At 45.8% G+C, this 23,610-nt stretch overlaps 1 protein-coding gene across 1 annotated transcript; it reads right to left on the reverse strand.

The window, feature by feature from the left end:
* Positions 1-1,485: 1,485 nt before the first annotated feature.
* LOC101920889 (NADH-cytochrome b5 reductase 3) lies at positions 1,486-21,943 on the reverse strand. The gene is made up of 9 exons (XM_055807256.1): positions 21,814-21,943; positions 17,749-17,883; positions 13,822-13,894; positions 11,217-11,323; positions 9,730-9,859; positions 7,949-8,032; positions 7,726-7,811; positions 5,394-5,493; positions 1,486-3,821 (listed from the first exon to the last, which is right to left on the reverse strand). Exons 1-9 carry the CDS (start codon positions 21,832-21,834, stop codon positions 3,649-3,651), a joined length of 909 nt encoding a protein of 302 aa, XP_055663231.1. The 5' UTR covers positions 21,835-21,943; the 3' UTR covers positions 1,486-3,648.
* Between the last annotated feature and the right edge of the window lie 1,667 nt (positions 21,944-23,610).

The raw sequence follows: 23,610 nt of genomic DNA on the forward strand, positions 1-23,610 counted from the left end.
TACAGACATTTCTGTTCTGCTGCTGCGCGGACTCGTTTTCATGGTTAGCACAGGCCACTGGCTGATAGCATCCACGAGTGAAGAGTCACAATTGTTAGAATAAAGATTGTTAGAATAAAGATTGTTAGAATGGTTGGAAGCTATGCACTTGGAGGAATTTGCTGCAACAAGCTGCCTACATACACTCCTAACACCCACTGACGGGAGCCAGGCTAAAGCCAGACAGAGAGCAGCCCGACGCAGATGTCTTGCAACCGCTGCACTGCGAGTGCTGCATGCCGACTGCGGTAGATCTGTTTATAAACAGGGTCCTGTCCTGTTAATTCAAACTGTAGGGTGAGGTGGCAGGCAGGGTATGATCCCCAGAAGCACTAAGCAAATGCTGCCGCTACCCCCTCATGCTGCTCGAGCAAGGGGAGTTGCAGACCCCTGCTGCCTCAGTCCCGTTCTGCTGTTCCCCCACTGACACTCAACCCAAACGTGTCAGAAGTTACAAATGCGAGGGAGAGCCTGGCTGCTGCACGGGCTTTGCCCAGGCAACACACTGTTTTTTCCTGTTTACTTAAGCAGGAGGATCAACAGGAGAAAAGCTCAGGAACAGTATGAGGCTCCTTTCTGTAAAGCAAGTTCTTTTTACCAGCAACTTTCAGAGGACACTATTAAACCCCTGAGGCGACGCGTATTTCCTTACCAGTCATACACTACCTTGAAAGACTGAAGCAGACAGACCCCCCCCTCGTACAGGCAGCTGGGAAGCCAGGACAGGTGCCTTGGTCAGGGCAAGCGGTCACTTCACCGCGTGTATCGCAGAGCACAGAGCCAGGGGCTGCCTGCAGCTCCGGCCACCGTGGCTGTGACAGCAGTAACGCCCGCACGGAGCAGCAGACACGCAGCTGGGACTGCTGCAGCACCACAAGAAGTGCAGGCTCCAGACCGAGTGAGCTACTCAAGCAAGATAGGAACAGCTCATTCCTTACCTCCTTCCATGCTCAGATCCTCTGTTGCAACAGGACCGGCACCTGAAGAAAGACCCCAGCCCCCTGCAAGCACATCTTCACCGTTTGGGGGGGGGGGGGGGGGTGGGTATCTGCCTTTGCACAGTGGCAAGCTAAGGGAAGGGGACCCACCTCTGGTAAAGCCAAAGCAGCAGCAGCCCTTCTGATCCTGTTTCCACAAAATTCATACAGGAGGTTCACATTTCCACAGCTGCTTTGTAATCAGCATATCCTGTCAGAAACCTGGAGGAATACTCAAATTTCTGTAAGACAGATGACTTGGTTCAAAGGAAAAGAAATTAATAACATGTTAAATGTCAGTGGTAGAAGTTGGTTTAAATGCTATTGTACAGGACCATCAAGCAACAGGGACTGTAACACAGTTTTGTTTCAGTAGATTTAATAAATAAAAAGCAGGATTTTATATAAAGAGTCTCATATTCACAAGGAAGATGTACAAAATAAAGGTTAAAAAAAGAGGAGACTGGAGTGACAGGGAGAAAAACGGAGACCATTTACTCCTTGACTCAGCAGCCAAACACAGCAGTTTGCACCAAACTCAAACGAAAGAGATAAGCGCTTGAGTAAACAAATCTAACAGGCTTTTTTTTTCCTTTTTGAACCTTCACTTTATAGAGATATTTTTGCAAATATAGTTTGTCTTTTATGAGGTTGAAGATGATCTGCTCAGTAAGACACAGGTGATTCACCTGCAAGATACTTTATTTCTTACACAGATGTGAAAAAAGCCAGTAATTGAATAAGCAAAGTAATACAAAATAGTTGATGTGTAACCAGCTAGTTATTTTTTTAACAAGAAAATGTCGTTAAATAATTAAAAAATCTATGCATATCCCACACTGATATAAACCAGCAGCAAGATAATTTCTCTCATATGTCTGCTTTTCATCTCTTAAAAAAGGGACTGAAACTTACTTTAAGTATTATTTGAACTTTGGAGCATAGTATTAAAGAACAAGTTTCAGAAGCACACATCAAAAATTCAAGACTTCAGAGGCAAGCATCTAATTAATAAAATTATTAACAGTATTATCCATTTGAGATTCCTTAAAATAACTGTGTATCTTTTTCTCCATTTAATTCATGGTGAAAATTAACCTTGTAAGCACACAGTACCCATCTGTTGTACAGGCATAAAAGAAAACATGGCAAGCTATAACCCTCAAATACCTATCAGAATCTTTTTAAAACTGGTATTATACAGTGACACTTGTAGCTAACTAACATCCACATTTCTTCATATACAATCACACATCCTTTCCGTCACTCTGATTTCATCACCAAAGCAAGATTTTTAGTTCCATAGATTCCTTGCAGGACAGCTCTAATCTCAGCAGTATCTGTTGTTTCGGAGCAGAAGGTTCGGCACACAAGATGCCTTAAGTTTACTACAGACTAGGTTAAAGGCTGCTGTAAAAAAAGTTATTACAAAAATAAAAACCAGAGCTATCATAAAGAGCATCTAAGAAATGGTTTTAGATTCAGTGAGACATTTGGATTTGCTGTCAGTTTTGTGACTTAAGGCTGTTCCCACGCATTGTACCAAGCAAAACCCTTTGGGGCTTCTTCGCCTGAGCAAGAAATGCAGGCAAGTCCCCCAGCTGCACGCACGCACCACACCACATGCGAAGCTGGGCTACCTGAGACCCACCCTGGCAATGAAACCTGAGCTCAGCCCCCTTTGTTCCAAATCCTTCTCTAGGAAACAAGAAACTGAAACTAGATCCAGTTTTCACTCAGCATTTTTTTCACTGCACAGCACATCCAGAACTGCTTTTGTACTCCTATGGCACCACCCGCTATTTAAGAATAAATACAAAAGTTGTTATTTTTTTCCCTGGTATTCCACACACATACAACCAATTCCGGCTATTTGTGAAACAGTGCACAAAGCAGCCTGCTTTCTGTAGTTTCTTTCATTGCCCAGGGATAAGAACTGTGACCAGCTGAAGAAGTGTTTGCATTTAAGAGAGACTACTTCAAAATACAAAGGAAACAATTTTTGTGTTGCTGTCTACCTCTGTTTTGATTAACAAGGCAGCTTGAACAACTTCAGTCATGCTTAAGTCATAACTGGTTAACTGTCATCCTTCAATTGAACAAGAACCTTTAAGCTTCTGATGTTGCAAAGACCACACATAAAAGGCAAACGCTCCTCCCTGGCCTTCATACTGTAAAAGCTCTGTAAGGATTAAAATTTGGCATAAACGGTGGATAATCCAGCACATTCCATGTATTTTCATACTTCATACCACACAAAATACTGGGTATGCACAGTGTTAGGAAGTAGGATATTACTGCCATTTGATTACAATGCTAAGAAAAAGCATAAATGAGTGTTTACTGCCCTAAGCAGCTATACTGTCCTCCCTTGAGGTGGAATATACCCTATAGCCCCGCACTAGGCATCACTATCTTTCCACAATACAGTTGTTTCTGTGCAACATACAGTACAATTTTAATACAGTTGAGCTTCAGTGTCTTACTTGCCAGAAATTCAGAAAAGATGAAGCATTTTTAATGTAAATGTTGCTTCCCAGCACTGTGCATCAGCCATCTCTAACTTAGTCCTGTTCCCCATTAAACATTTTTTCTTCCCTTTTACTCAAGATCACTGGATTATCGGTCCTCTTTAGAAAGAGAACCTCATGTCCTTGGTGTAGCCCAGTTTGTCCAAGTTAGGAATGCAAGCATATTGGATCATGGGAGGAGGTCCACACATGAGGATCAGAACATCATTTTGAGGTGGGGGCAGGTGGTCTTTCATCATCTCTTGGTTCACAAATCCTTGGCTGTACTCCCAATCTGTTAAAAAAATTAAGTAGGAGAAAGGGAATGAGGAGAAAAGAAGGAAAAGGCAGATACAAGCCACTTTAGCATGATGTGGGGTTTGGGTTGGGTTTTTTTCCCAGTAACATTCTGGACTGTAGCATTTGTACATTCCACTCACATTAATGTCCTCAACACAGTTATGCTACATGGGAAAGCTGCCACCTCTGCTTTTAAGATGCAAAACTGATGTATGGAGAAAACAAGGGCTAATTTTTAATAAAGCTTGCTAAAAGCCCCAGGGAAATCCCAAGCACAGCTGTGAACCTTCTCAGCCCCAGCACTGTGAAACAACAACATTGATTCCTCTTTACCCCGCTGCTTGTAAGTTAACTAGGGGAAATCTAGCTAATGAGGTTGTTCCTGTTTGGAACGCTCATGGTGCTAATCAGTTAATGCTAGGATTCAGGTTTATCCACTGCATCTCCAGCCCTGGATGCAAAAAGCTGCTGACCCAAACCTTTGGGCAAAGTAAGACTTGACACATTTTTCTCCCACAGATTAACCAAAAATTTCCAGTTTTGGTCCGGTTTCATGTATGGCAGTGAGTGTCCGCACAACAGTGTTGAGGGGGTCTAAGGAGGAACTTTTATCACAACTGCTAAGATCAGTTCACAATTCACAAATATCAAAGAAAAGAAACAATGATTGTAAATTCCAGGTGAAGACTAATTGCAGGAGATGACATAACAGCAACAGACTGTGGGGACAGCAAGACCCTTCCCTCTACCCTACCAGAGGTGTATTTGTGGTCACAAGGTGAGAGAAGGCATATGGCTTTTCCTTCTCTGCCCTGAAGTACCACTCAGTAGGAGTGTGAATCCATCCTGATGCGGGTGGGCATGAGGAGGAATGGTAAGAAAGGAAAATGACAAGGAATGACACAGAAACCATTGAGCCTTTTCACAATTGTATTAACTATTTAGCCTTTCCTTCCTCAAACTTGCACAGCTGAGGGAGGCACATTCAGCTAGCTCATCCTCTCACCTGAACCAGCCAACTATATCGTGTTATCTTTAAATCTGGACTGCACCAAGCCGGAACAGCATTTTCATTGTGAACCACTGTTAATTCAAAGGCAATTCCACTGCCTACGAACAAGTTCAGCTACCATGAACTGCTGTACAATGACAGCTAGGCACGAGTCTGCACTTGGCCACATCTCCGTGAGACACAGTGCCTGACACTCCCACTGCAGCTGCCTTAATGCATGCTCTAAACACAGGACAGTAAAATAACATGTTTTATTTATGGGGAAGGAGAAAAAAAGGTCTCTTTCCAGAGTAAATAATGGTAAATATTCACGTGTAGTCATGGGAGGAATGTTGCACTACCTGAGGTGAGCTTTGTAGCTTCGGTAACACAGCCTGATTACATCTAAGAGTTTCTGTGCATCACGGTGTGAAGAACGATGCTACTGGACGCATTGATATGATTCATTAAGCAAGAAAGGAGCGCAGAAATATGCACAACATAGCATATCTTCTGTCAAACATGCATTAATACTTGTAACTTAAGCTGCAGCAGAAGCAGCATGTTAGATCTTACTCTCAGGTGCTCTGTCCAGCGTGTACCAGCACTTCAAGCGACCGGGATTCTGAACCTGGATCTCCTCTAGCTCGGAACGTAACAGGATATCTTTCTCTGTCTGCAGGGTAAGGAAAACAATGATTATGTTCTGCATTTGAATGCAGCCCTCAGATGACCACAAAGCATTAGCTACAGCCCTGAGAGATGGAACAGATAATTTGACTCTGTTTTACAAGCTGAACAGAGCAAACACATTATTTCCACAACTACGCTGTGGCAGAGCTAACAAAAAGGTTCATAACTTTCAAAAATCCTGACCATGCAATGCCTTCCCTCTAAAAAATAAAACAAAGCAAAACCTGTATCAAAGCACAGAACCTTCACTTGTTCAGGGATTTAGTGGTAGCATCAGAAGAGTAAAGGCCTCTTTCAGCACTTGAACTTTCATCAAAAAACTAAACGTGACTGCATGCAAATACCTTCCTACCCCTCCGTACTGTGCCGCTCTGTCAAGAGAACGCTGGGTTTTTCACCTTTACCACGTCAAGTTTCATCAGCACTGCCATACAGAGATTGCTTGTTTTTTAAACAGGATGTGGAACAAATAATCAGAAGGGCATTGAGTTCTGTCTGGAACAAATGTTACCCAGGGTATCAAGTTCTGCTCCTCCCTGATGCAACACTGAAGGCCAAAAGAAAGCTTTAATCCTGTAGGAGCAGCTGCAGTTTGGGAAGGAGGGAGATGGCTAAGGATTAAATATGGTACCATCCTTTGCAGCTTTAATAATTTGGCACTATGTCTGTCACCGTGGGGGTAAGGAGGAACATGCCTCTATTGCCGAGAAGGTGCCTATTTCTGGATCTGCAGTTGCATGTGTTCCAGAAAAGCTATTACTGGGCCCTACCAACGGAAAGCACGCTAGTCAGATGCACAGTATGAGCCCGTGTACATTGTCATCTGTAATCCAACACAGCTCTTTCAAAAGGGCCAAATAAAAGATCAGCAAAACACATGTCAAAAAATATTTTAAGTATTTAAAAATATTAAAAACCATCTAGTCTGCAGGCTTTCCTGACTGACCATTTGTCACAAGGCTGCTTTGTATTTGTGCAGTTACTGGGTACAAGGACTCTTTAAATAAGTCAAGGATTGATGTTTACACAGGCTGTTGATAATACACAGGCAATTGTTCCCCGAGTCCTCCCTGCAAGAAGCAGTAGGTTTTCTAGGTTGCTAAAGCAGCTCTAGTCTTAGTCTAGTGTATTAGTCATTCTGAATTACTCACAGCAAATCCTCGCCCTCCTGCCCTCATACTGACTGCACTTCATGCCAACTCCTAGGGCTCAGCAGAGACCAGCTGCTGCAGCCACACCAGCCACACGATGCCAGAGGGCATGGGCAGGGCTCTCAAGGAAGTTTTACTGTAATAAAGCATCAGAACAGGGTATCTGTTGGCACTTGGATCATAGCTTCTGAGCAGAAAAATCTTGGTTTATAATTCTGATACGGCACAAAGGAAATGAGGACACATTGAATAGGAGAGCCTAAAGAAGCTAAAAAACACAGCCATGAAGTGAGGTTCACCACAAATAATGAATATTTGTTTCTGGATTATGAGCTATTATCATGGAGAAATTTAAAAGCAAAACTATTAACATCAGGCAAAGGGGCACTGCAGTTCAGCAGCACACCACCATTTGGGTTGCCTGGTCATCCAACAAATCTCAATCACACGGATTTCATGGATGACAAATCTTCCCTTTGGCCAGCACTGCAGTACGACACACCTCAAAGAGCAATGGAAACACGTGAAGAACTGACAGAGGGAAGGGAAATGAAAGAAGACAACCTTGCAGAATCACAGCTCCGTAGCTGAGGGAGCTGCTGGAGGCCACTGTTAATTTTAGCCTCACCTGCGGTGTTCTCAAACAGAAAGATTCCACATACAAACCCTGCTGTGAAGTTGGGGAGTTACAATTGCTAGAGGAGACAGATGTCCACCTGTTTCACATTTCCACTAAGACAGACTGCTCTGAAAGTCCACCCAAAACATTAACAACTTGCACAAAGAAATGCAGAGGTTTACAATATTTATAAACCTGATTAGAAACAGAGCAACGAGACACAGGAAAGCGAGCATTAGCTGGAAGGAAAGCAGCATTTCTGTAGTCACACTAAAAAACTAATTCATTACGGTGCTTTTATACAGGAACTTTTCAACATTTCAGTTCACTTCTCCCCTCAGGGTTTGTATTTCTGCACCAGGTTTTCTCAGCAAGAATTTTGTTTGCTGAGTGGAGTTCTGTTAGTCAAGTAAAAGTTTATGAATAGAAAACAGGACAGAATTACCTGATTAGCAAAGAGCAGCTGACAAATGGTAGGGTCGTGTTCGTCTTTTATGATTGCTCGAATGATCTGCAGCATAGGTGTTATCCCTGAAAGAGGAAGGCAGGTCAACGATATGAGAATGCAAAGGGGCAAAAGAAAATGCAAGTGAGCATATGAGAGAAAATATGAACAAATACATCTACCAGCTGTCAGAAACCAAGGATGAATCTTTGTATGTACATACCAGTCCCACCTGCAATCATCCCCACATATTTCACTTTCTTAATAACTGGTTCAGCTTTCTTTTCAGGCCGAATAGCAAACGTTCCTGAGGAGAAAGAGAGAGAGAGAGGGAAAACATTGAAGCAAGCAGGAAACAGTGCCTGTGATCCCTTCTCAGCACATTCAGCTAATTGACTTTTTCAGCCCTGTCACCTTTCCTCCTCCATATAGCAGGAGGGGGAAACAAAGGTGAAGATGTCCTGAATTACAACAAATCCTGAAAGATGATTAGAGATTGTAAAACACAGACACTGGCATGGGTTATTACTTACTCCTGACTATAGCATCAAGCCATCACTACCGGTATTTTTATTTGCTCACGTCCCATACCTCTAGTGATATTCAGAAGCCCAGATCCTGGAAACCGTTCTACAAAAAGGAATTCATTTGCTCACAGAGTTTATTTACCCCATGCAGATTATTTTAAGGGAAAACATGAAATACGCAGAGTGTACTTTTTTTGTTTGTATATTTATCTCTTCTTTTTGAGCCGATTTGCCAGTTTCAGCCAAATCTGACAAAGAGCTTGAAATTGCCCAAAACGTTGTATTTGTTGTATTCACAGCTCTCTCCATCCAGGATAACATGAACACAATATACAAAGCTCTGGAAAACCACGTGTCTGAGTTCTGCTGCTCACAAAACTGCCAGAAGGATTTTGTGACACATTTGTGGCTGCACTATGCCAAAGTGAGATATTTTACGTTGGCATGAAAGTACTTCCTACTGATGAAGTTCATTTTCACTTGGAAAATCAGCATTGGACGGTGCAAATAGCAATTATTTTTATCAGTGTATAAACTATGTCCATATAAGCACGGAGAGAATTCCCTTCTTTGAGAACAGTACCAATAACAAACACTTTTATTGTCATTAACAATCCCCCTCAAGATAGCTGTTGTCTTACTTAAGAAACTAGCAATTTCTTTTGTGCAGATGCTAATAACAGAAAAGAATCCCTGTGTCTAGTGGGAGAGGGTGAGTATATTGAGAATAACAGCCCAAATAATAAATAGAGGTGATAGTTAAGGTTCAATTCATGCAGTGTGTAATCAAAATGTAGCCACAGAGATTCTGCCCATCTACACTGCTCTGGTGAGACCCCCACCTGGAGGACAGTGTTCAACTCTGGAGTCCTCAGCACAGGAAAGACACACACATGTTTGAGTGGATCCAGAGGAGGGCCACAAAAATAATCAGAGGGCTGGAGCACCTCCTCTGTGAAGACAGGCTGAGAGAGCTGGGGTTGTTCAGCCTGGAGAAGAGAAGGCTCCAGAGAGACCTTACTGCTGCTTTACAGTACTTAAAGGGGGCTTGTAAGAAAGATGGGAATAGACTTTATCAGGGCCTGTTACAACAGGACAAGGGGTAATGGTTTTAAACTAGAGGAGGGTAATTTAGACTAGGTAAAAGGAAGAATTTTTTTTACAATGAGGGTAGTAAAACACTGGGACAGGTTGCCCAGAGAGATTATAGATGGCCCATCCCTGGAAACATTCAAGGTCAGGTTGAACAGGGCTCTGGGCCACCTGATCTCGTTGAGGCTGTCCCTGCTCATCGCAGGGGGGTTGGACTAGCTGTCCTTTAAAGGGCCCTTCCAGCACAAACTATTCTGTGATTCTATAAAGATTTGAACCCATCTGGAAAAAAAATGTGACATTTTTTTCTATTACTACTATTACTTTATATTTTTTTTTGTTATTGTTTACTCTGGATAAATGCTATCTTCTGCGTCAGCCTTGCCTTTTCCTTTGTAGACAAGTAGGCCACTTGGTCCTCTGAAGTCAATAGTATCCCCTATTTTCAGGCCGTCTATGTACTGGGACATCTTCCCTCCATCAGGAAACTTTGGATGGACACCTCTGAAGTAGACCTGTCAAAAATAACAATGAAGCAATTAATCTGACAGCTCAAAGATGAGCATTTACCCTTCAAATATTTAGGCACCCATACTCCTCATACAAAGAACACAATTACTACATTAAGAAATACCATTAATGAAGATTTCACTAACAGTAAGAGAAGCACCAAGTTTTCTGAAAGAGATTTAAATGCCACTCTTGCCCCAATTTTGATCAGATTGGACAGACTGGCAATTTCTCCATTGCTTTTTTACAACACAGGAAATATCTCTAAATAATCAACAAGATTTACACCCAATTTCAAAAGGAGGGAAAGAAAAAAAAAAAAAAGCCACTGTGATTTTAAACAGAAAACTTCTGAGAAAGATCCCTGACAGCTCAGTTGCAAAGGGATATACCTAAACCTTCTTCTTGGGAAGCCAGCTGTTTATGCATCTCAAAGTTAGGGTAACAAAAAAAGTGGGTATCAGCTTGCTGAATATTCAACTGTTCACCAACAGCTATGAATGGGTGTAGTTACACTGCTGGAACTGTGCTGGAATTATTTTTGTTTCAAATCACATGGGTGTGAAAGAGTTCCAAGTTGAGACTAGCTACAACTTTTACAAGAACAGCAGCATTTGCATGCATGCAGAGCCACACCAGGAAGAGAGTCTTGTGAAATATTTCGATCAGAGTCAAAGATTTACATTTTTCCCTTGTCACGTCTTCAGTGTGCAACATCATGTTCATGAAAATAAATAGGTAGTAAAAGGCAAATTCACATCTAATTTCACCATACATGAATAAAGTGCTGTAAATTGTAAAGAAGAAAAAAAACTTGAGTAAAATTCTAAGGGAAAATCCAGTGCAAATATTCAGGTTTTAGATTCCCATCATCTTTAAATGTATTTGTTTAGTCCTGCTACCAAGAGACCAAAGGACATCATCACAAGACTCAAAATCCCATTCTTCCCAATTAAATCAGTTATTCACACTGTCTGGATGTAAAAATAACAATCACTGCTCTTAATGATCATAATGATCATATTATATCAGCTTCAGAAGAAGCTGATAGGCAAGGTTAATTTCTTATTTCAGAAAGTTTAAAAACAGCTGTGTGAACATCTGCAGGTCTACGCAGATTTTGGTAAACTGCAGTACGCATATACAGAAAATTATGCAGCATCTCGAGACACACTCACTAAAGGAGAGCTTGCAAAATGCCACATGGATCGCAGGTAACTACAAACCACTTGTTACAACAGTGGAAGTCCACAGTGGCACACACCTGAGCAGAAGCCAGCACACCACACTTCACGTAGCACTGCAGGTGTAAAGGTGGGCTCAGAAGTTGCCCAGCCTGGTAAAAGGACATGACATTCTCACCTTGACAACAAGATCCACAAAGCCTTTGTCATCGTAACTAGAAACCGGAGTGTAAGGTCTAACAACCAGAGCTCCATCAATCCGTGCAGACAGGTAGATATGCTGTCCTGTACATAGGGAAGAAAACAAGCAGTTTGCTTTCACAAGATTCTTCTTTCAGTAGATGTACTGACTTGGCACAGGCTGCAAATACAGTCTCAAAGTTCTCCTAACTACCTCGTTTTGGGGCAACACCTTTTCCTCTTTCATTTTCCTGATACTGTAACACTTCGCCAGAGTTGTTAACCGTGCCCAGGTTCTACCTGGAACTCCACTGCTGATTTTATGCGTCAATCTGATCTGTTCTGATAGCTTCATGCATTTATATTTACCAAAGCCCTAACTGCACATGAGATCTTGCAAAAGATGTGGCATGTCTCTCCCATACAGACAAGTTAAAAGGACACCAGAGAAAAAAACCCATCAAGTGCTGTTCACACTTCTTTATTAACACGTCAGTTATAAACTGCTACAGTTGAGTCAATAACTGTTCTTACTTTGGCCACAGACCACTCATGTCTACCAGGTCTTCTAGCTGCCACTGCTAAGGCTGCCTAGATATAAAGCACTTTTCTAACCCTGCTATTCCTCCAGCTTAGCATGTGAATGTAGCGATCACATTTCAACCTGTCACACATTCGCTGAACTCTCTACAGTAGTTTCTTTCCTCAATGTCTATGTTTCTGATGAAAATGCCCTAGAATTAACTCCTTTGAAAGGTTTTCCTATAAAATTCCAACATCCTGAAGAGACCTAAACGAGGAATACCTGGGGTGGAGGGGGGATTTGGGTTTTGTTATTTTATCACCACTAGGTCAACAGAGTAAGCTATCTCTTAAGATGAATGCAGCTTTTCTGCCTTTTGTGGGAGCACAAAGAGGGGATTTTACCAGGAGCTGGTCTGCCAAGCCAGAGGGCCAGCAAGGCAAACCAGTGGGTGAATGACGATGTTCTACCTGGTGACTTGGGAAACGAGCAACCATAAGACACTTGAAGCTGTACACGAACATAATGTAAGGATGATTCAAATAACCCTCTCAGCAAAACCTATACAAATCTGGTAGCATGGGTGTTTCCTTCCTGCTAGGGAAGACCTGAAGGGAGCAGCAGCAGCAGCTTCCCGTTCCTCCTCCAGGCAAGGGGTGGCCTCACTGTCCCCTCCTCCAGGAGCAGACCCGTGGTGACTACTGCACTGTGAACCTGGACAGATGGGACTGCTGTTGGGGTGTGTCTTTAAGAATTGGTACAAATCTAAAAAAGATGCTCCTCCCAAAGGGAAAACATGCCCTATGCTCTTACTCCTTAAGAGTTTTACCCTGCCCTAACAGGACCGCAGCTGGCAGCCTCTGCATAGGGCCACACACAATCCCACTCTCCCCAGAGTGAATCATGTTTTTTTCCTGTAACACTCCAGCTGCTGGTAAAAGCAAAACGCTGGTGCTGGACTAAACATGCAGGGTGCACACCGGTATCTGTCCCATGGCTGCCAAGCCTGCTGCTCCCAGCTGCTTCTACCACCCCCACCAGCTTTCAGCAACCTTTGCCTCCCCAGCCTCCCCCAGTAAACCAGTCCCTCAGTCACCCGCAGGTTAGCCCGAGTACAGCACCTTTGGGGGCACGACTATGCTGCTCCTGGACCATGGGGGGCCAGGCACACACCTTCTCAAGCTATGCTGAAACAACTGGCTGATTTTCCCTGACCTTACTAGAACACTAGAAGCAGCTGTGGCATCCAGCAGGCCAAATTCAGCCCACACGGCTTCCTTTCTGTTAGCGTGTAGGACAAGAACAATTACAGAGGCGAGACAGCTCACTCGTCAGGGTTCAGTATGGGCAAGGGAGGGAAACCAGCTTTGCCCTCACCGCTACTTAACAGCGTCAAGAGAATAATATATCCTAAACAAGAGGGAGCCTAAACACAACGGACTGTAACGCTGGAAAGGTGCTGAGGACTACCAAGAAGCAGCTGATCCACAGATCATTGCAACAGGTTGTTAAAGCACAAGTCCCTGTTAAGCACAAGTTGCAATTAAATGCTCTTTGTATAAGCCATAGGAAACAACAGCACTAAGCTATTATAGAAGGCAACACGCCACATGGCAAGGCCTAAGGAAATATCTACCCCATGGTGATTAAGAAATTCCATGACACTAGCCGCAAATTCAGAAGCAAGCAGATCATCTGGTAAACCGCATGTGTTAGAGGAAGAGTAGCTCAGAGTGATGCCCTGGGGGATGGAAAGGGACCACAGAGACCAAGCACCATGAGAACACCACACACACTGGAGAGCTGAGACTGGAAAAATACAAGTAAAGATCAGTGTTTGTTTCTACTGTCCTCACAGAAACAAGCTGTATGTATGCTTTCTGTAAGTACACAAGTTCTCACACCATGCAGATGACTCACAGCATAAGGATAATCTTGCTAAACTCTAAATACCAGCTCAAGCCATGTGGATGGTATTTGAAACTCAACAGTTCAAAATCTAGGAAAAAAAATCCCCACAAAATCCCTTATACTGTAATTAAGAGCACTTGGATTCTCAGTAAGGAAAGACAGAACGTACCTACAGGGAGACCCAGAATATGGTCTCTAGAAGGGAGAGCAAATCGAAATCTTCTTGTATCATGACTAACTTCCTGAAAGAGGAAAAGAAAAAGAATAATCAGCTGTGTTGTTGAGATTTAATGTTTGTGATATTACTTGTAAAACCAATATGCTAGTTAGACTTCTTGCAGGATTAAATATTGGGAGGAGTGCAGCATCCTAACTCGAATTTTTGCATAATGCAAATATGAATTCATCTGAACATGGTAATCCTGCAGAAGTCAACTCTTCATTCAAACGCCTTGAAAACTTACCTCAAAATATTTTAGAGGTAATTCCAAAGTAAAAATTGAAACAAAACAGACAAATGCAAATACTGTTTTGATGTATATTTAAATGTAATAGCAAAACTTAGTAAGATACTAACATACAGATTAAGACTAAATAACAGCTTTCTAAGTAGTATGAACATTTATGTTGCCTTCTGTGAGAAGGCCATAAGATAAGAATTAATCAGTTCTTCAATTCTCATTTAAAGCTTGAATATGCAGGAGTTAAGAGGCCAAAAAAAAATTGATTTTGATGTCTCAGAGCCAGATGAATTAACTATTTCAGTGCAGAGGATGATTTCAGAAGACACTGGTAGATGTCAAGAAGATTAAGTAGCACCAACCTGTCCCCTTTGCTATGCTAAGATGCTAAGAGCCTTAAAAATATCTTCCCTGTAAAAACTTAATCCTTAATCAAAATTGAAAAGAAGCACTCCATTTAGATAAGAACTTCATCATAAATTTTTGACAGTTTATGCAGCCTGACTTTACTAGGAAAGTCATACCTTGAATAAAATTTTGGTAAATAACTAAATAAAATGTTAATTCTTATACTACCAGAGTTTTCTCTCTTAAAAATCAGGCCACATTCATGGGATTGAAAAAAACAGAAACAAACAGCATACAGCTTAACGCCTCATTCAATGACTTTTTCTAAAACCCTATGGGACAGAACGTGCCTTCTGGAGAAAATTTCATAAACATCCTATAATGTATCATAACCCTTTTTGTCTTGGTTTACACATCCAAGACACTGCTCACACCGTTCAGCACGTCATAGTCAAGGCTAGATTAAATACCTCCTTGAAACAGGATGCAGAAGCCATTTCCAGCATGGGGTCATCTCCACTACACTCCCAATGCCATCATTTGGCATTACCCCAAGCACCTGGAAGCCCTTGGCCTCTGGCCACCAGCATGCATTTGTGTCTAAGTTACAGGTGCCGAGGAGTTTTCCACACTCACATCTGCAAATGCAAAGCTGGAGAACAGTTTTTGCAAGCTGGTGCTTTGCTGAAGCCACTGAAAGGCAACAAATGAATTATGCTTACATTAATAAAAAAACCCCCTGATGTTGTGGCCTTTTTTCAGGCATAAACTACATTAGTACACCTAACTATATTATAAAAGTTTTTTCCTACGGTGAACACTAGGAAGCAGCCTTGTGACCCCTGTTTCTCCATTCAGCAGATGGGAGGTATGGCATACTCAGTTTGGGCTGATGTTAATGTTTCAGCTGGTGGGTAAAACGCAGACAGTGTGTAGAGAAAGAAAGCCTTCTGGTCACAACAGCTTCACAAAATAGTACATTCAATTTCCAGCTTTCATACATAAAATCTAAGGTGTGTTAAAAGATACATGCATGTCAAACGAGGCATTCTCTAGACCAGTGCCTTTCAAACTTCGAGACCACAGACACCTAAAACCTGTTTCTGCATAAAGTAGACTCCTCCTGAAATTTCACGTGTATTGCTGCCTGGCAGCCCAGTACATGTGACTTAAGTCTTCTGTTGCAATCATCTGTCCATTTTCTTTAGCTGTGAAATTGGCCTAAGTGATTCCTTCAACTTCCCTTCCTGAAAGCTTCTTGTTCCTTCGCTTCAGTCAGCCACAGTCCATCAAGAAAAGTTTCTGCGAAGCTGTACTCTCAACTATCATCAAAATACACCAGGTTAAAGATTACAAACCCCAGCTACTCCCAAACCAGGGAGTACATTTGTTCATTTTTTTGGTTTAACCACAAATCATTTTGGTGCTTTGCTGGTGAGGGTATCAACAGCTTCATAATTGCATAGAACATGGGAAAAGCACAAATTTTTAAAATATGAGGGTCTTTAGCTAGTCTGGGCAAGCAAAAGCAGCAACATTACAAGCAACACTACCAGCGTACTTAAATTCCTCTTGCAATGGAAGGTAAACCAGCCAGCCACATGGATGTCTTGAGTAGGCTCCACAACCACACTCAAGAGCCATGATTCTCTCCCAAGTTTAAATATTTTTGTGTAATGACAGGTGGTTTTAGATTAAAGTTCTCATCTACTTCACGTTTAATGCTTGTAAAATACAAACTGAAGCACGTCAGAAAGACTCTTGACTAATTTCAACTTTCCCAGAGAGGTAGATATGGCAATGTTGAGCAGTTTAGTACAAAGAGCAAAGATCAGACTGCTTGCACCAGATTTCTGGCAGGATGTTAGAAGCTACTAGCACTTGTTGCACCAAGTTATTATCTTTCAAAATTCACCTCGGTTTCCAGCACACATTTCCCATTTAGGCAAAACATTATAAACATTCATCAGTGAAATATTCTCAGTTGATCAAGGTACCACATGCAGCAGCATTTGACCTGGTTATATATATCAGCTGCTCCTCCATCCCAACATTAAAAAAAAAAAAGCATACAAAAATAACAACAGTGAGAGGGGAAAAAAAAAAGACACCAGTATTCAGGGAAAAAAAAGTGAGCTGTGAATTCTTCTCTGTCACAAACTGCTACAGCAGAAAATAGACTGATTCTCAGAAGCATGTGCAGTGTCTCAAGCTTCCCTCCCCTCCTGCAGGTCAGGCAGACTGTACCTGCAACCATGTGCCACAGATCTCATGAGAGTGGGCAGTATATAATAATAGCATTGTTACTGCACTTATTTCCCATATATACTGCAAGTACACACGGGAAATAAATTTAGTAATGCTGCCCAGCCCAAGCCACAGGGAAGCTTTCAGTTTCCACGAAACCAGAATTCAGAATGACAGTAATAACTTCCTTTGACAGACAGAACAAATGAAAGCCAAGCTATCTCTGCACCCTCTGTACCTCAAATAAAGCTCTGTTCTAGTCCAGAGTCTTCTTCATCAAAACTCTTCCGATAACTTTCTGACTAGCTCATTGATCTCAAAAGTCAACACTAAAACGAACTTCAGGTGTGCCTTCACACCTGAAAAGCCAAGATTTCTGTCTCATGCTTTTGATGGTGAGTTTATCCAAGGAAACTCTGGACTTTTCACCTTTCATGACTTTGGTCCCCTTCCCACAAGTTGTTACCAATTTCTGACAGCAAGTTCCACCCCTGAAAGGGTGATGACTTTCCTCTGAAAACCCAGCTGAGCAGCCTGGGAGGTACAGAACTGCTTCTACTTTTAAGACAGAGAAAGAGAAGCTGGGGCAGCTCAGATGCTCTCAGGACTACATCATTTAAACACCTTTCTTCCTGTAACATACTAGTAACAGGAATCAGTATCAACATAGTTCTGACAACTACTATGTTGAATGCTACCGACCATGAAAAAAATGCCTTCTCTGCCTGACAGCATGACTTCTGTCTCATAGCCAATCTAGCAGTGCAGAATTTAGGAATTTCTGGTGATGTACTCCATGACACACGACGCATGTTGCAGAAACTACGAGTTTGGTCATCTCTAAAGCAGCATTCTCTAACTTGCTTAGAAACAAGCTGCTTGCAGAACTACAGAATTTGGTTATACTAGGCAAGAGGCATTTATAAATAAGTCCATTCCTTAAAACACAAGTATTCACCCGGCTGCAACATTACTGAAGATTTAAGAAGTTGTAAGCATTTCCACAGAGAGGTCATGCTCAGCACTGTACATGTACTTACCTCCTTATCAATCAGCCTCAATGCATACTTCACTTCAGGATCCTCCAGAGTAATTGCGTGATTGTGACTCCCGAAAAGCCTCCTCAGGATGGTGGTGTAGATTAGCCATATTGGGTATGTCACAAAGCGACCCAACTGTATCAACACAGAAAGAGTGTTAAGACACATGTGCATAACACAAGAAAGTTATTTTGGTGAGATGGAACTTGGTAGCATGACATGACAATCTAACCACTGAAAAAACTGTGTTTCTTTGTGCTAGTAAGAGCAGGAAGTATTGAAAAAACCACCAGGCAGTGCAACACACAGATTTGCTTTGTGCATACCTGACGTTACTCCTACGTTGAAGTACTTGGCACGCTGGCAGAGGGTTGCCAAACCTAGCAGCTTGACAGAAGCGAGGCTGTCACAGCTCCATGTCCCCACGACCACCAGTGAGGCTGAGCACCTATGCCCAGTAGGCACACAGACACATAAACACACCCCTAAATAGACATCTGGCTGGCCACACTGGTAACACAGACAGATGCTCGCACAAACAGCACTGATGGCCACCTCCTGTTCATTTCCCTGACTGATCAGGATGAAGGTCCATTAGCGGGAAATAGATAACATGCAAGGTGGATCCACCAGTAGCTGGCTTAGTCTTTGCAGCAACTGTCCCCACACTCCAGTCTCCCCAGTTGCTGGCATCTGGACGTAGAAGCTGCTGTTGCACAGACAACCCCTTCACACACCATCACATGCGCTGTGGACCCCCGGCAACTGGGGATCTCACACTTGACCACAGATCCCACGATGAATCTGGCAGCTAGCCAGGACCCCTGGCCCCTTCAGTAGCCAGCCTCTTTGGTGGTATCATCCTCAGAGATGATCACACAGCAGGCTCCCAGGCCACCTCACCTACTTGCTGGCTAGTTCAGCTGGACCGTTGCTAGCCATCGCACACTTGCACTGGGTGTCGGCCCCGCAGACACACAGGCCCTCCGACTCACGGTCTGGCTTCAGGTGCTGGCACTTACACCTCCACACTGACACGGCAGAGCAGCGCCCCTCCCCCAGGTAAGCTGCTGTGGAGTTTAACAAAGACACAGGACAGACTGCGCCGACTGCATGCAGGACACAGCCAGACAAGGGTACAGAGCAAGCTTGTTTACACAGGGTCAGACCTTTTTATCCCCTTATCCTTTTATTTTCACCAGGTTTTTTCCTCTCCAAATGACCTCGATCCCTGCCTTTGGCTCCTCCCATAAATGTTCCACAATCCCCAAATGCTCACCCCCTGCATGGAAAAATTACTTTGAGGGGGGAAGTAGAGAAAATTGGGACCCAATGAACGTGTAGTATTGCAGAAAGCTTTTTAGAGTAAAACAGCTATCCCTTTCAGGATGGCGGGCGTGCATGCAATCTACATCGCCACTGCTCCCTAAGAAGCACAACCTGCCGGCTCAGCACGTGCTGACAGGAGTGACGAGGTGGAACGGAGCGGGGACACCGCGGCCAGGCTCTGTCTGCTCCCTGCAAGAACAGGAACTTGATGGCACCACACAGCTGATAAGCCGCATGACAGTTGTCACATGAAGAATCTCTGAGATGTCCGTGGCTGTGCCAACCCTTGTGGCCAAATGACTTTCCTCAGATGAAATACTCTCACTGCACTACTAACGCACACCTCCACCTCAAAGTTACCTGCCTCCACGGTGCTGCTACACCTGACTGGGCATGTGACACTGAGCAGTAACAACAACGGGTATGACTAGAGTCACTCAAGCTCCACCTACATGTGATGGAAATGGACTAGTCCTGGACTGAAATAAGTCCAAAGCAGGGGAATTGGTGCCAAAACTCCCAGACTACCCAACTCCAATCTAATGTTCACAAAGCTAGGCTGAGCTGACCCACTCTCCAAGTTATGCATGAAGGGACTTCTAATCAAGGGAGTCAGCCTTGGGGAGGATGAAAGACAAGAACAGATAGTGAAAGGAACACCATTAAGGTACCTTACCAGAGTCTTGCCTTTCCTGGGGTACTGATCAACAGACCAAACAGGTTGAGAAAAATCTCCCCTCCCTCCCTTTCGCATGACACCTTGCATCCCATGCCCCCCTAGCCTCCAAGGAAAGCCAGCCTCCCACTGACGCACACAGACAAGCATCACTCCGAGCCCACAGGCCAACAGCTCCCCCAGTCAGTTCTGGGAAGGGCCAGGGCTCATTTCTCCGAGTCTGTTATCGGGGCTCCCCCACCTGCCAGTGCCTCTGTGCTCTTCTGTGTACATATACTAATGTACATCAGAAACAGATGATCAGGAAGCCAGGAAGAGAGTGGAGTTCAAAATACTATCTCTGCAAGTCAGCTTCTCTACTTATGTGCAGAGATAAATGTTTTCTCTCATCTTCGCGCATCATATTTTGGTCATCAGATGTCAAGTGAAAACCACTACAGCTGTTTAATAAGTAAGATTAACACACTCTTTCCCCCAATGTGCACAATCATCACTTCTTGAAGAAATGCGCCAGATCCGAGTCTATTGGAACTGAATGCAGTTTAATTTTCACAAACATTTTTAACAATGTTGGCATCATGGAAGGCAATTTGTTATTCAGGGTCAATTAGTGCAAAAGCCTCATGGGATTTAGGCTGGAAAGAAACAGCACACACGCTAATATGGATAGCTATTTTAGTTCCTCACTTAGAAGGTATCAGCTGGTGGGCAGAAAAGAGTGGAAGAACCGAAGACTGAATGATTACAAAAAGTTGTCCTTGCCAATAAATAAATTCTCAGTGCTTGAAGTGATCTATATACTCTTACCACAGAGTATATCAAGATATTCTGGAAGATAACTGCACCGCAACCACGGAAGCTGAATCAGATCTACAGCAGCAGAGGGAAGGACTGGATGACCATAAGGCCAGGAATCACTAAATGAAGATCTGGTGGCTTAACAGTTTCCAGTTGCAGCAATCTTTGCTAATAGAGATCACAAAATTAGTAATTGCACAGGAATTTTTATTAACGGAAACAGACTTCTGTATCTGCGGATAACAAGAAAGGCCACAAGAAAGAGAAAGGCCAGAGCATCGAGATTGCCAGCCCTTTCCCCTAGGGCGTGGTGAGCAAAAAGCTAAACACGTAAGCGTATGGCAGGACACTCCATCACCGAACTGCCCTACAAACACACAAACCAAATGCTGCCTTAACAAGAAAAATCCTGTACCCTCGGGAGCTCCAGTCACTCCTCCCCCACTTCCTCATTCAAACCCTATTTTTAAGTGGCTATAGTTAAACATACTTCTTATCTGCTTCGGAAAAATGATGCCAGGATTACGGGCCAGGCTTCGCATCTGCCTCATCCTCTTCTGTTCACGTAACCTAAGGAGCAGCTGCACCCAAACTAGCATATGTTGCATCCACCTCCACCCTGCTCCTCTCACAAACACAGAGCCCTAAGTGCTTGAGCTGCTGCATCAGAGGGAAGAGAGAATGTGCCAGGCAGCAGCGGAACGAGGGTGTCGCCACACGCCACCGACGACAGCACTGCAAACCCGCCGCTCGGCGGACAAGATCCCGAGGAGCAAGCCGCCCGGCTGGCGCTGCAACGCCACCGGCACAGACGCCGAGGCACCGCTCGGGGAAGTGCGGGATGCCCCCGCGCAGGCCGCGGCTGCCAGCACCGGCACCACCACCCCCGCCCGGCCCGCCGGCCCCCGCCCTGCCAGGCACGGGAAGGTCCCGGGGAAACGGGAGGGGGGGCGGGCACGTACGCGGCTCCCAACACGGGCCCCCCCGTTTTCCCTCCCGCACACGGCAGGGAAGGCAGCAGGGGCCTCGGGCAGCCTGTGACACCGCCCAGCGGCCCTCGCTCTGCTCCGGCAGCCAGCGACAGCCCGCCCGGGGCCCCCGGAGCGCCGCGCCGCTCCTCCCGCCCGCGGCCAGGCCTCAGGGCCTCAGCGCGCCCAGGGCCGTGCCGGGAGGGGCGGGCGCCGAACGCGGTGCCACCGCAGCCGTCACCCAACCGCCCGCGGCCCGCTGCCCGGCGCCGCCCGGGAGCCGAGCGCACTCACCGTGCTGAGCGTCGCCCCCATCGCTGCCCCCAACCAGAAGAGAAAGCGCTTCTCCCGCTCCGCCCCGCGCCGCCGCTCCGCGCCCCGCCAATCAGCGCCGAGCGGCTGCTGCCCCGCCTGGCCGCCAGGGGGAGGCCGCTCCCCGCTGGGGCGCGCGGGGGGGCGGCCGCTGCAGGCGGGGCCCAGGCGCCGGGCCCTCCCCCCCGGTGTGCGCCCGGCGGGGTCGCGTCCCCCCGGCAAAGGGGAGGGGCGCTGCCGCCGGGGTTCCGGGCAGCGCTACGCTGGCCGGTCACTGGGGGAACCCGCGGGCTGGGGCACCGAGGCCCTGAGGCGACGCTGCTTGAAACGGCCGCGGGGCGTGGCTGCCGGCCGGCGGGCTGGCGGGGCGGTGCACCCCGGAGCCCGCACGGATCGCAGCGGGAGGCGTGGAAATCGCGAAAAAAACCGAAAGTGTAGTCACGGTTTCGCAGCTTTCCGTTGCGTCGTTACCTTCCGTGTGCCCCCCCACCCGCACAGAGCACGCACCGCCACGGGTTACATCCGTGCCACCACGGCCTTGCCCCTGCCCGCTGTGGTGCCGTACCGCTTACGCGACGCCGTTTGCCCCGTGTTAGCTCCCCAAACAACGATGGGGAAGGCAAGGGCAGTGCAACCCCAGCCCCTCCCTTCCTAACTAGCAGCCAGGGCCCCGCAATCTTCCGGAGACGGGAACCACTGTGTGCCGCCACCGCGGCCCCGGTGCGGTACCGGCCGCGCCCCCGCCTGCCCAGCCTCAGGGCCGGGCCCCGCGCACAGCCCCGGTACCGATTGGGGCCCAGGGCCCTGCCCCGGTACTGAGTGGGGCCCCGCGCACAGCCCCGGTACCGAGTGGGGCCCAGGGCCCTGCCCCGGTACCGAGTGGGGCCCCGCGCACAGCCCCGGTACCGAGTGGGGCCCAGGGCCCTGCCCCGGTACCGAGTGGGGCCCCGCGCACAGCCCCGGTACCGATTGGGGCCCAGGGCCCTGCCCCGGTACCGAGTGGGGCCCCGCGCACAGCCCCAGTACCGAGTGAGGCCCAGGGCCCTGCCCCGGTACCGAGTGGGGCCCCATGCACAGCCCCGGTACCGAGTGGGGCCCAGGGCCCTGCCCCGGCACTGCTGAGGGCCCTGAGTCCCTCCAGCTCGTCCAGGCCGGTGACAGCCAGCAGCCGGGCTCATTAGGGGCGATGGTTATCCAAAAAGCAGAACCCAACTGTGCAACGAGAAAGGACATTTCGGCCAGACGGCCTAAAGTTTTTGTTCACATCAACATGCACAGATGAACGACTAACAAGCAAATGTGTCCTTGTGTCGGGGCTAAATGTGAAAGACCTCAAAGCTCTTCATTAATAAGCCTTAACTTGCAGTAAACAGGCCTCGAAAATTTCTACATACAGTTCCTTCTTACAAAACCAAGGACTATGTATGCTTGACAGTCCTAATATTAAGATTAAAAAAACCCCAACATTACAAATTTCCTCTCTTAGCCCCTCAGCTCACGCAGGGGCACGGAGCCGCCCGCCTGCCTCAGCGCCTGCCTTCTCCCTGCCGCGGGGTTTGCGGGCTCTGCAGGCAGCTCACCCGGCTGTGAGAACATCCACGGCGGCCATGGTTTGCCCAGTAAACCTGGGGATTAGTACTGGTAAATAAAGGAAGGCTAACAGACCAACCTAAAGGTAAGCAGGTCACATCACTGCACAGTCTAGGTGAAGACATCTAGCTGCAGGAATGGAGTGATTTATTCCTGGCATTTCTATAACAAAAGCGTGCCTGGCTGTGT

The sequence above is a fragment of the Falco peregrinus genome, chromosome 6 (genome assembly GCF_023634155.1).
Source record: "Falco peregrinus isolate bFalPer1 chromosome 6, bFalPer1.pri, whole genome shotgun sequence".
Taxonomy (NCBI): Eukaryota; Metazoa; Chordata; class Aves; order Falconiformes; family Falconidae; genus Falco; species Falco peregrinus.

Bases quoted from the DNA above. Each gene is read 5' to 3' on its own strand.
- LOC101920889 (XM_055807256.1), bottom strand. From the start codon at position 21,834: ATGGGGGCGACGCTCAGCACG. The intron at 9,860-11,216 runs GTGAGAATGTCA...TATTTTTGACAG, and splicing joins TTGTGGATCTTGTTGTCAAG to GTCTACTTCAGAGGTGTCCA. The intron at 7,812-7,948 runs GTATGTACATAC...TTCCTCTTTCAG, and splicing joins GATGATTGCAGGTGGGACTG to GGATAACACCTATGCTGCAG.